Below are 13381 nucleotides of genomic sequence, written 5' to 3'. Positions count from 1 at the left end.
CAGGTATAACAGTTACAAGAGATTCAGACATTAGTTGAGATCATAGTTTGGGCTCATGCGTATTCATCTTTTCTTTTTGCTGCTGCATATTTTTCCAAGTGTTAAATGGTTTTACGGCCCGAGCTGTCAAATTAAAACGTTAAATGATCCTGTCCTCAGTTGTGCTGAATCTATTTTCTGTTGTGTAATCCCTTTTGTATCTGGGTCAGTTAATTAGACCTGGTGTTGCCGTAATATAATAAAGATGCAGACTACTAATTGGCAACCGGTGTCACTTTAAATTGAATAATTAAGATAAGATGAAATGGCTGTGGGTGATTTTAATTGTTCCATAAAAATAAGGATTGGAACAATGTGCTGTTAATGCACAGGGGAAAAGGTTTGGATTTCATTGTAAAGTTTTCGGGGTGTGTAGTTTGCTACTAATTACTGAGGTAAGCAAAAACAGTGCATGAAATAAATAGAAGTCTGGAAATGAAACATCAACAACTTCTTTCTCTGGCTTTGTCCATGTCTGATCATATGCTTGATGTTGTGTCCCTGCAGGAGAATATGAAGAAGTTTAACAGGAACAGGAAGGTGTTCTGCAGCATCTTGACCAACCGCTGCTGCTCTGCAGTCGGGACTTTGTTTGATGCAGACACCATCATCTTTTATGACACAGACCTCAATCCCAGCATGGATGCTCGCACACAGGAGTGGTGTGACAAAATAGGACGCTCCAAGGATATACACATATACAGGTAATATTAACCCACACACGTGAATATCTGCTTTTTCTCTTTTTTAAAGTCACATTCCTGAACATGACAATGGCAACGCTGTAGATGTAACCTCTGCCCTCTAAACATTGATATTTACGGACATTGGTGCCACTCCTTGACACTTCTTGTGTGTTCACCAGGTTGGAGAGTGGGAACTCCATTGAAGAGAAGCTGTTGAAAAACGGCACTAAGGACCTGATCAGAGAGGTTGCAGCCCAGGGCACTGACTATACCTTGGCTTTCCTCACACAAGTATGAAGAACTCCATGTGGTCTTGTATTGTTATAAAAATGTCTGCACATCTCTATCCCTCTAATTGCTTGAAGTTCAGTTTAATTAAACTATCAAAGCCCTCCGTGCATCAGTCAGTAAAGTTACATTCTTTTTACACAAAAATCCATTACAGTACTTGATGTCAGTCAGGGACATAGAGTGACTGACCCCAAACTGTGTGTTTTCAGCGGACAATCCAGGATCTGTTTGAGGTGGAGGCAGGCTCAGGCGAGAAGGTGGAGGAGTTTGTGGTTCTTCACCAGGAGCCATCAGCCTCTGAGGCCATCTCTCCGAGAGCTGCCAGACCATACATCCAGGCTCTCCACAGCATAAATCTGGATGCCCTGACAGAGGGGGAAGAGCAGCAACGGGAGGATGAAGAGGAGTTAGCAGGCAAGGAGTCATCAGAGGACAACCTGGAGTCAGAGAGCCAAGCTAAAGAAGAACCTGATCAGAAAGAGGAGCTGAACGCAGTCATGGAACAGGTAGCTATACTTTTTTTATATATATATCATTTGGAAAGCAGTGGAAGTTATAAAGTATGAATACGAGAAATAAGCTGTAATAAATAAAATGTCGGTCTTTGTCTCACTGAGTTTGTATTTGTATTTGCTTTTCTTCCCTTAAACAGCTCACACCAATTGAAAGGTATGCCCTGCATTACCTGGAGTACCTCTACGTCAGTGACGATGAAACTGCTCTCAAGGTAACTTCAACTGTTATGTAATGTGAGGTATATATTTACAGATTTACAGTAGTATAGATTAGGGATGGGGATAGGAACCTGGTTATACTGAGGACTCGGCTCCGCTTTTTTCAAAACCCAAAAGTTGATAACATTTGAGTTTATCGATACTGCTATTGAGTCCCGTGGGTCCTGCAATGCAGCATTACATCTCGAGTCAAGTCACGTCATTTAAATCCAATCACTGGTCCACATGCATTGATTGTCCAATAAAGTTTTTAATACAATTGAATTGCCAGCCAAAAGGAATTAAACCAAGTGAAGAAGAAATCTGGTGGTCAAGGGGGGAACACAACCTCCATGGCCAAACACATCAACATTATGCATCAAATTAAACCTAAATGCAGTAACTTTGACTGTCTTTGGGTTGAAAAAAAAAACTCTTTGAATTCAGCTGCTGCAGCACAGCTGGCTCAGTCTTCATCATCATGCACTCAAAGCAGCAGTGGTAAGCACACCCAAACTATGTAGCAAGTCTCATCAGTTAAAAATAGTCATCAGTGTTGAAATCTGTGTTGAAATCGGCTGGATAAGAGCCAGTTAGCTAAATAGATTAGGTTGCATAAGGTGTCATTGTGATGTGTTCAAGGTCTGCTCAGTAAAATGACTATAAGGCAAAGGTAAATAAAATATCATCATAATGTAACATCGAGAAAAAGAAAATGTCGTTTTTGCAAGAACAGTACAGTTGTTTGGGTGAGAAATTTGTTTTACCAGCAATTCAAAATGGATAGTGGATTAATCGGAATATTTAAAAATTAAAAAAGAATTTGTCTCGTCTTTCCACAAAATAACAGAAAAGTATCAGTAATGGAACTGATTAAAGCTCGGATCGTCTTGATAATGGTATCAATATAAATAAAAATTCATGATCCCCAACCCTAGTATAGATGTGGAAATAAGTCCATTAATCATCTCAGAATTTCTCAATACTATGTTGGTGTCAGTGTACTGTGTGTCCTTTGATAAATGTGACTGAATGACAAATGTTTATGTTCCTCAGGAGCGGTTAGAGTGCTCTAAGAGAGGCTGGGAGCTGCAGCAGCTGCAGAAGCTGAAGGAGGAGGAGGAGGAGCGGCAGATGATGGAGGGAGATGAAGATCTCTTCACCTACACTAGAGAGGATGCCTACAACATGGTAGGTGGCCAGTGTGATCTCTGCTAATCAAACTAGAAGTGGTGTGTAGATTGTGCTGCACTTGTTGACAACAACCTTTTGTCTGCGATTCAACAGGAGTACGTATTTGATGCTGAGGACGGCCACACCGAAATCATGCCGGTAAGACACCAAATGTGATGTAATTGGAAAAAGATTAATCATGCGCGGTATTTTTAGTGGTTTCATATATTATGGTGTACAAGAGCATTAGGAAGTATTAGTTTCATCCATGTGTACACTTTTACACAAATCCCTGTATTATCTGAACTATCTTTTCTATTCTCTTTCCAATTTCTTTTATTTGTATTGAGGCACATCTTAAAGTCCCGCTCTGATCTCTGTCTATATTCTGACTTGTGATTTTCCAACACAGCTTTGGACTCCACCCACACCACCGCAGGATGACAATGACATTTACATTGACTCTGTGATGATGCTGATGTATGACACCACACCCATGCCAGAGTCCAAGCTGCCTCCTATCTACATCCGCAAGGAGCACAAGAGACTCAAGATGGACCCCTCAGGTAACACGAGATTAGTCATCAGAACTTCATTTCGTCTATGTAGTTTTTATACATCTGTGTGTTTGTGTGTGTCTGTAAACACATACGTATACACTATGACTTTTCATCCCATTTTGAGAGACATACTACACTAACTTTTTTATGCTATTTTGGATGACGTACTGAGAATTTTTATTTTCGCCCTAAACCGTAGTTTCTTCTGCTTCAGACAAGGAAATGTTGTAAACCCATGGGTAAATGTGCATTTTAAGGGAAAGAGTTTTGTGCTGAAGTGTCATCGCAGGTTTGTTTGGTTTCTCTGTCCTTACTCGACTTTATTGTCCAGCAGCAGCCAGAAAGAAGAAGAAGGGTCACGGGGAGACGGTCATTCCTCCACGCTCCCTTTTCGAAAAGGCCAGCATGCTGAAAGTTCGCCGCGAGGGCAAGGACCAGAAAAAGAACTTCTCCCTCAAGCAGCAGGCGCCCTTTGCCAAGCCCCTGCCCTCGCTGGTTAAACCTGCCATGGAGGCCGGCCAGGACAACCCCGAGTGGCTCATCAGCGAGGACTGGGCTCTGCTTCAGGTACCGGCTCCACTAACTGCTTCTATCACCATCTTTCTCTCCACGCTGTGTTGATGTTAAAGAATAACAAGTGAACTGCATTTCACTTAATAATGTAAGTTATATTATATGTACGTTTAATGTCCTATTATCATTGCTGTGTGCCTGACAGGCTGTAAAGCAGTTGCTCGAGTTGCCTCTGAACCTGACAATCGTGTCTCCTGCACACACTCCGAATTGGGATCTGGTGAGCGATGTGGTGAACTCTTGCAGCCGCATCTACCGCTCGCCAAAACAGTGTCGCAACCGCTACGAGAATGTCATCATTCCCAGAGAAGAGGGCAAGGTAGTGGAGACTAAGAGAGAGATTAGTCACCCTGCTTGGCTTACCGCGTACTTGTCTTAACCATGTCTCTCACTTTTTTTCAGTTGGTGTATGAGGCCAACCCGAAGAAGAAAACAAAGAGCATATACAAGGTACCTTTTTTGGCCTTTGTATTTGGTGAAGGTTTCTTTGCTCTTGAATTTCCAACCTAACTTTTGTTGTATTTCTTTGTCTGTGTACTATCTCAGTCTAAGAACAGCCGCCCTCTAAGGACCTGTCAGATCTACACACAGGATGACAATGCCACTCACATTCAGCTCTACAACAGCCGCTTTGAACTCATGAAGATCATTGCCAGCAAGAGGAGCCCACCAATCAAACCATTGTGAGTGCTGATGAGTCTCATCTAGGAGTTAACACCAACACAGGAAATTGACATATCATGCATTTCAGGAATTTCAAGCAGTTAATTTTATCTTAAGAAAATAGGGGAATCAGGTTCAGATGAGATATTTCCTTAATAATCCTTTATAATTGTATTAATTTTATTTATACTACTTACAGGCTTGGCATGAATCCGTTCCAGAAGAATCCCAAACATGCCTCGGTTTTGGCAGAAAGGTTTGTAGACTGTTTTCATACTATTGACGTCTAAACCTTAAAGCTATGAATAAAAGGAAAAAGTGTAACGTTGTTTTTCTTTTCTTCAGTGGGATCAGCTATGACAAGCCCCTACCTCCCATTCAGGTGGCATCTCAACGTGCTGAAAGGATTGCCAAGGAGAAAAAGGTGATTACTGTCACTGTTCTGAAATTTTCAGCTTTGATACACTACCGTAAAAAATACTGATATTGAAAACTATTTTCAATATCACTGGGAAAAATTGACATTGAGGGCGTACAAATTAAGATTTTTATTGGAGGATAAACAGAACCAGGCTGTAACTCAACCACACACATTTTCTGTTCTTGGTTAGTAGCAGAAATCAGCAGCACGACTGTAGTTAGCATTAACAGTAAGAGAGAGCGAGAAAGTGCAGCTTGCACCAGTGTATTGTTACTACAGAAAAGACTATTAAAATGCTTTCAGATATTCAAAATTGATATATATGGATAAGATTATATTTTTGACAAAACTGGTTTTCATTTGTGTTTGCTTTCTGTGCATTGTGTGTGTTTGTAGGCCCTTGCAGAGCAGCAGAAAGCTCAGCAGTTGGCCCAGCAGCAGCAGGCTGGAGCTCCCCAGGCCCAGGCAGCACCGGGCCAGGCGCAGACTCCTGCTGCTGGACAGGCTCAGGCTCAGGTCCCACAGGCTGCCACCGTGGCCGGGGCTGCTGCTGTGCCTAATGCAGCTGTTCTGGTGAGAATCACAACATCCTCCAACATTGATTCTTCTACGCACAGCGAGATCCAAAACAAGCCACTTTACCCAGTGAAGGCTCTTACAAATACGTTTCATGTTTTTCAGGCTGGAGCCATAAAAAATGCCACTGTGGGCACCACCATCCAGGCTGGTACGCTGACACACATAAGGTTCACATTACAGAGCTGTTGGTGTTCTGATACTTCATTCATTTTTCTTTGTTTGTTCCAGCCACTGTAGGGGGGAATGTGATTGTGAACACAGTAGCTGGAGTTCCTCCAAGTCCCTTCCAGGCCAACAAACGCCTGGCATCTCCAGTCATACCAGGCACCCTGTCTGTGAGTCATGTTCATTTATCACTGCTGCTCTGGCTTAATGCAGCCACCTACTGACTTACAGGAATTCATGACGCAAATAGCCTTTGGATTGCACACCCGCTACGCTCTGCAGGCAGAATGACCATCACAGGAGTTGGAGTCTTTGCTCATTGTGTTTTTTGTTTGTTTTTGTTGTTGTTGGTCCAGCCTGCTAATGCAGCTGGAGCCCAGGTGGTCCACGCACAACAGAGAGCTGTCACAGCTGCTGCTGCCCCTGCTGAGGTGGTCGCCATAGCTACAGGACAAGGTGTACGAGCTGTTACCCCAGTTACAGCATCTGCAGTAGTTTCCACCACTCTGAGCCCAGTGCAGTCGCAGACTCGCCCGCTGGTCACTCAGGTCACACCAGGTACTTCACTGAACACTTTTCTGTGACCAGACATCCCTCTGTCACCGTTTGACAGATCTGACTTATCAGCTGTCCTCCATCCAGCCGCAGGTATGCAGCTGCCACAGGGAAAGCACGTCAACCCAGCCCACCTGCAGATTCTCCGACAGCAACAGCTGCAGCAGCACCAACAGCAGCAGCAACAACAGCAACAGCAGGCTGCTTCACCACAGATCAAAGCTGTAGGCAAACCCCAGGTACGCAACTGACTCACTCTGAGAAACGGGCATCACTGTTTGTCAGTGTTGGATAGATTCATGACATATTTGTCAAGACACATTTGCAGCTGAACATGAGATGTTGTGTATTAGTATGATCACCGTGATCATGATACTTAAGATTTTCCCAATAACAATAGAATTAACAGTGTCAGGGTTATAATAACAAAATGTGTATACTAAATAGGGATGTATATCACTAATTTCTTTGAATTCAATTCAATTCAGGGGCCTGCGATGGATATGTGATGTATGAGTTATATTCCCATTGAACTTAATCAGTTATAGAAGATGCTGCCAAGTCTCTGTTTTATTTGCTTTTGGCCATAATAGAAAAAAAACCACAAAAGTAATTGTTACTGGTTTTACTTTTAATTGGCTCAATTAACGCAAATAAAGCATGTCTTCACTACAACAACATTTATAAAAAAAATGATATAACTATCAAAACTAACTATAACAACTCTCAAAGTTCATTAACAAAACATTTGCTTTTTTTTCTAGTCATCAATATTAGGTTAAGCACTTTAGCACTACTTTGGGAAGTATTATTTATACTTTATGTTACCTGCATGTCCCGACAGAACAGAATGGTTAAATTTCAGCCTTCAGCATGTTTTTTTCAGCCTAACTTTGTTTAAACAAAGCAGCTAATATTGCCATAGCAAGAGCAACAAGTCCGAAAACTCAGCCAGGCGTCTGACTCTGCTGAGTATTTTATCTCGTAACGGAACTGTTTGCACATGGCATGTGCTTTGTCTGTTGACCCCATCTCTTCTGAGAAATCCAAAGTATTTCCACTCTGTTGATTTTTTTTCCTGAGAGGAAAGTAAATATCCTCATCTTCTTTTACTTGGCTGCTTGCCATTATCCGCCCACTGCTGTATGACCGTGAGACATGTGCACGGTTGGAAATTTTCACCACCAACCAACCAAATGCTGGTAAAATATGCAAGTGGCTGCTGGATTTTTTTTCACTTGCCTGCCAAAAAGACAATGGTAATCTATGGAGTGGCTGGTAAATTTTTTTGAGTCCAAGAGCCACAGTGGCATGTTAACAAAAAAGTTATTTCCAACCCTGCACACGTGCCATGGGACTTTCAAAATAAAGGTGTATCTTAAAGATAAATGGGTGTGTGAAATGGATCAGTGTTTTTACTTCACAGTGATGATACTGGATCGTTGATGACTGATGGGTCATTACATCCCTGATAGTTACCTTACCTTTAACTGCTAATCTGTGTTTACAGGAGTTGTTAAAGATGCACAAGCATAAGTTGCAGCTGCAGCAGCAACAACAGCAGCAGCAGCAGGTTGCGGCAGCAGTGGCAGCTGCAGCAGCTCAGGGCCAACAGGCTGCAGGGGCCCAGCAGGCCGCTCAGGTCCAGCCTGCACAGGCTGCACAAGCCAATCCCCAACTAGCAGCTGTGGCAGCACCCAGACCTGGAGCCGTGCTGACCGGCACCACCGTCGCCAGCCTGCAGATGGCCAGACTGGTAAGATTGTGAAAAGGATCAGTTGATTTGACATTCATGAAGAATTTGCAACAAGCAGAAGATGTCGCCGAAGTAACTGATGAATACTGCTAAAGGTTATGAATCAAAAGTCAAGATAGACTGTATTATTCACTGTCTCAACTATGAAAATCTTGAGTTGTTTGTTGATGTGTGCGCATCAGAGGAAATTAAAAAGTGGTGTGTTAACGACAGACGTGGAATTTTGTCCAGCAAAACTGTTGTTTCCTGTCATTCTTTGTGTCACCATTAATAGCTGTTACGTTTCCTTTCACAGACTCGAGTGCCCACACAGGGCCAGATCCAGGCGCAGGCGGGACAGACGGCCCAGGTGACCCTCACCAAGCCTCCTGTGGTCTCTGTGCCAGCTGTGGTGTCATCAGCTGGTGTCACTACGCTGCCAGTCACTGTAGCAGGCATCAGTGTGGCTATCGGTCAGGCCCAGAAAACAGGTGTGTGTAAAGTTGTATTGGATCTCTGGCACAGTTTTTCTATGACTTTCGACTTGACTGTTTCTCCTCGTGTCCGTGGGGCTTTACGAGCCAATTAATACTTCAAAATTATAAGCTAATTTTTTATTTACATTTTGCTGTTACTTTAATCATATGCTTGTTCTCACTATGATGCACCACTGATTAGAATCCAAATCAAAACAGGCAACAGTATTTGTAATCGATTTGATCTGCATTATTTGTGTTGGACATCCTCTTCTTTGACATCCTGTTGTGCTGTTGTTATCATTACCAAAATTTGATATGTACCACAGTTCCAATAAGTTATTCCTTTTCCTCTCTGTCAGGTGGACCTGTGCTGACGCAGTCCTTCCCCCAGATGCAGGTCCAGCAGCTGCTTCAGATGAAAAAGCAGCAGCAGGCGGCAGCAGTTCAGGCAGCAGCCGCAGCCCAACAGAAGGCCGGGCAGCCGCAGCAAGGACAGGCCACCGTGCAGCAGAAGGTAAATGAACCGCAGACACTCGACCTTCACATGTTGACAAGCGATCATTTGTTAGGAGTCTGGAGTCTCTGTTCACAAGAGAAGCAACAAATACAGCATATGAGCAGATGTTTCAGACTTGCGCGTTCAGTATTGTTCAGCTGGGTGTGCCTACCACCAAGATAAAGTGATGTTTTGTTCTCAGATCGGCACCCAGCAGGTGACAGTACAGGCAGCTCAGGCCGCCCAGCAGCAGCAGCAGAAGGTGACCTATGCGACCACCACCCAACTCCAACCAGGAATCAAGACCCAGTTCTTCACTACATCCATCGCTCAGGCTCAGAAACCCACTGGAGCCCAACAAATCCAGGTACATCATCAGTGGCAGTAGCTACGGCAAAATAAATATTTGCAGATAATCTGGGGGTTGGTGTGCAGATATGAGATTTTCTTGTTTGCTTCTCCTATCAGGTGGCTAAGCTTCCACAAATAGTGCAGCAGCAATCCACCGTGGCCAATATTCAACAAATCGTGTCTTCTCCTCAGCAGGTAAGGCTGAGCATGGCTCCTGAAGGTGACCTCTGTATTGCCTGGTCACTTGATTACGTGCTTCAGTCTGTCCCTAAACCGTATCACAGGCTTTTTACCTCCTCCAGTGCCTCACAACCGCAAGCATACCTGCCTGAGGAAACGGGGCTAAGAATTATCGTTGTAATTGTAATTATTCATTTGAAGCTCATCTGCCTTTATGTCACTCGATTTTATGTTTTTATTATTAATTTTAAAGGCCCAAACTAAAGCCTCATTTCCACTGCATGGTTTGGCTAAACTTGTTGTACTTTTTTTTTCAGTTCCACTGCAGATATTACAATGTAGACATATTTAAAGTAACTCATTACTTTAAAGTGCTCATTGTGCATTGCTCCATCCAGCTCTCACTGAATCCTTTCATTGCCATCCAAACAGAAAAATGTCTCCCCGAGTTCTCACAGGGTGACTTTCAGAAATTCAACTTAGTCCTTGAAAAAGTATTTGAATATAACTGAGAGAAGAACGGAATGATAAATTATTTTATGAAACATTTTGGATAAATGTTTTAAACTTTTTAGTCCTTTGCCAGTCACATGCCCTAAAAATTTAACCAGTTATAGAAGTTTATTGTAGGCCCTGAGAGCATGTTTACTCTATTTACATATTTGCACAACTCTATAGCAACAGATGGTTATGGAGAAAAAAAACAAAAACAAAAAAACTGAGTGTTCGAAAAAATACTTTACAGTCCTTGAATTTAATTCAACCCTTTCTTTCCAAACACTGGCCCAGCATTTGTATAACTGGTTTAGCAGGAAACTCACAGACCAGTTGCCTGCGTTAAAAAAGGTCACGGCTATCCTCAGCTAATCGAATCCGTACATTCTGATAAGAATCGGGACTGGTGTGTGTGAGATACACACACACAGGAGAGATGAGAAAACACTCAAGAGAAATAAGTGAGTCAGAGGAAAGTCATTTCATATGACGTGTTCTAGAAGGAGAACAGCACAGTGAAAACAGCTTTTAATGGACAGGCTCTTACATATTCATTCTTTCCACAGGCAGCTCAAAAGCAGCGCGTCTCATCATACGTTCACAGTCTCGTGGCGATTATCAAAAGCAGCAATGCGAAGCACCGCTATGAGACAAAACACAGAGCATCTACTGAGCAAACATAGCCTCTCAAATCTGAACTGACATCAAGTCAAATATTTGAAATTGCACTGAATCATAATGCATACATTAGACGGGGGATGAGGGGTATCAGCTCAACCCCTATTGAGGTGGTACCAAAAAATTATACTAAAATTATACTATCCACTGTGCAAAATAAGAAAAGAACAATTCCAAATGACTTGAGCGGAGTGGAGCTGTGCCTCCTCCTGCCATGTTGTGGAAATGAGGCGTATGACAGTGTTTTATGATTCAACAAGAGCTTTGTCAGCTCTTTGTGACCGCACCGTAAAGCCTTTGAATGCAGTGGAACGGATCACATCAAACCTCTGAACCAGGACCGATAAATAAATGATCAGATACGTTGTTTCAAGAGCTTTGATTTTTTTTTTTCTTTTTTTCTTTTTTTCTTTTTGCTCCAACCCAATTGGGCCCGGCGCGACCCGCCTAGTTCGGCCAGTGCAAGGCTGTAATTTCTGGTCAGGTTCTTGCCAAATTAACATGTATTTATTTATTTATAATATGAAACTGCTGTAAACTGTCTCATGCTTGAATGGCAATTGAGCAGGAGTTTTAATGGACTGAATCGAGAGAGAAAGAGAGAGGGAAAGCGATGGAACGTTTTGGAGAAGGGGGGGGACGGAAAACAAGAGGAAGAGTAAGGGCGGCTGCAAGGCGAATTGGTTGGCAGTTTCTGCTTCTCCCTCCCCAGCGGTGGAGGAGATGGTGAGTGGTGATCAACATCTAAGCGCTGCATCGCCATGGCCGTGTGTGCTAGACACACCGAGGGACGCAGCTTGCTTTGCCAGATCCTTCATGCACAAGATGACAGACAGAGAAGGAGGAGAAGTGGTGCCAGGAAACACGCAAGCCCTTAGCTTTCGATTTTTTTGGGCTCGATCTAAGCTCCAGTTGTTTCTCCTCAGATCCAGGCCCAGACTGTGACTCTGACCCAGGCAGCCACGTCTGCACCCGCTCAGGTGCAGATGATTCCTGCCGGGACGGCGACGGCCCAGGTGGTCCAGCAGAAGATCATCCAGCAGCAGGTGGTGACTGCAGCCACCTCCCCCCAGATCCAGACACCTCCTCCACACAGCCCCGCCCAGCAGCCCGCTGCACCCTCCGCTGCCGAGTCTCCTGTGCAGCAGCCCGCTCAGCCTCAACAGCCCACCAAGGGACAAGCTCGCCAGGGTGGCGTCCGGGCCAAGACTCCTGCCAAGCCCAGCGGAGGAAGCAGCTAGTGAGACTGATATGACTGAAGTTACCAAGTGTTTTCCTGCAGCACAGACGTGACAGTACTCAAGCGTTCTTATGGATCCCACAGCAGCTAATGCCAGACACAGACTTCTCATCACATTATTAATCAAACCTTTACCTCATCACCAACCGTCTCCAACACTGAACTGATAATTCTGTTCAAAATAATCAGATGAACCACAGCACGGCTGCCCAGAATTCTGGTGGGATCCATAATTTTGCTGTACTGAGTCATCATTTGTTACTTCAATTCTTTATTTGTGTCATGAAATGTGGAATGTCTCCACAACTTCAAAATTTCCCCACAACTACTGCCCAGTGCATCGGACGACACACACAACAGTCATGCCTTCAAATAATGATTATGACATTACTCGTGAGATATATGAGGCTTATGGGTAATTCTGCATCGAGAAATGAGCTGTCCATTAGAATAAGTGTATTCATAAATAGTCCCTTTTATGTCTAATTCCCTTGTTGTCTATAGATACTGAATGGAGAATAATGCACGTTCCTTTAGTCATTTGTTTTTTATTGCAGCAAATACACTGTAAACATGTACTTTAGTATTTTGTGTTTTCTCATAAATTGTCTTTTTTTATTGATGTCAAGGAAAAAAAAAAACAAACTGTAAATATCAATGAAAAACATTTGTACTTGTAAAGTAGTCGTGTTTTCATTGGGTTTTTTCAGCCTAATTGTAATAAAGTGTTTTGTTTTTATACACAAATTCATCTTTTTTCCTTTCTTTTTTTGTCATTAAATCTGTTGTAAGTACTTGGGAATCTGGTGAATTCTTAAAAATGCATGGGTCTTCAACAGGGGGCCAGGACACAGGGCATCCTCAGAGTTAGTGCAGGGGGACAGCTTAAGTTCTTATATAGTTAGAGTTCTTTTAAAGTTTTTTATTTTTTTGAAAGAAAAAAAGTCTGAAAATACACATTTATATGAATGCAACATTTTAGCAAATATAAATTGGCCAATTTAAAAAAAGAAATTTAAAAAAAATCATAGGCCAACTGCTATCCGTGAATACTTGTCAGATGAATCCATGATGTATAAATAAATGAATTTCTATTTAATTGGACCCATTATAATGCAGTCCCTGGTTTGTTTAAGCACCTGCAATCCTAATTTATTTATTTTGCAGCATAGTTTTTGTAGCCTCAATAGTGAGCCGGGACATTTTGGTTGTTCCAACAAAATCTGAAGGCTGTAGTGTTTTGATGAGCTGTGCTGGATTCATAGCTATTCCTTTTTTCATCAGACATTAATTAAAAAACATCCTGGGG

The 13381-nt window shown here is 42.7% G+C and overlaps 1 protein-coding gene across 4 annotated transcripts in view; it reads left to right on the top strand.

Annotated features, from left to right (window-relative positions):
• The window catches only part of ep400 (E1A binding protein p400), a 31299-nt gene extending 18476 nt beyond the window's left edge, over positions 1-12823 (top strand). For 3 of the 4 annotated variants that reach the window (XM_042488843.1, XM_042488842.1, XM_042488840.1), the window contains 24 exons: positions 547-743; positions 905-1016; positions 1226-1522; positions 1669-1743; positions 2786-2920; positions 3017-3061; positions 3315-3468; positions 3794-4029; positions 4181-4354; positions 4438-4485; positions 4582-4718; positions 4898-4954; positions 5044-5122; positions 5516-5692; positions 5801-5846; positions 5927-6033; positions 6220-6421; positions 6506-6657; positions 7929-8174; positions 8470-8644; positions 8992-9146; positions 9331-9495; positions 9597-9674; positions 11759-12823. In XM_042488843.1, coding sequence (XP_042344777.1) covers positions 547-743; positions 905-1016; positions 1226-1522; positions 1669-1743; positions 2786-2920; positions 3017-3061; positions 3315-3468; positions 3794-4029; positions 4181-4354; positions 4438-4485; positions 4582-4718; positions 4898-4954; positions 5044-5122; positions 5516-5692; positions 5801-5846; positions 5927-6033; positions 6220-6421; positions 6506-6657; positions 7929-8174; positions 8470-8644; positions 8992-9146; positions 9331-9495; positions 9597-9674; positions 11759-12073 — 3564 coding nt within the window. In that variant the 3' untranslated portion in view covers positions 12074-12823. The remainder of the gene's footprint in view (positions 1-546; positions 744-904; positions 1017-1225; positions 1523-1668; positions 1744-2785; positions 2921-3016; positions 3062-3314; positions 3469-3793; positions 4030-4180; positions 4355-4437; positions 4486-4581; positions 4719-4897; positions 4955-5043; positions 5123-5515; positions 5693-5800; positions 5847-5926; positions 6034-6219; positions 6422-6505; positions 6658-7928; positions 8175-8469; positions 8645-8991; positions 9147-9330; positions 9496-9596; positions 9675-11758) is intronic. The other variant, XM_042488841.1, reaches the window with a different exon arrangement.
• Positions 12824-13381: the final 558 nt, after the last annotated feature.

The sequence above is a fragment of the Plectropomus leopardus genome, chromosome 6 (assembly GCF_008729295.1).
Source record: "Plectropomus leopardus isolate mb chromosome 6, YSFRI_Pleo_2.0, whole genome shotgun sequence".
In the NCBI taxonomy this organism is placed as follows: Eukaryota; Metazoa; Chordata; class Actinopteri; order Perciformes; family Serranidae; genus Plectropomus; species Plectropomus leopardus.
The sequence above is the reverse complement of the archived record's forward strand: the minus strand, read 5'-3'. Positions and strand labels throughout refer to the sequence as shown.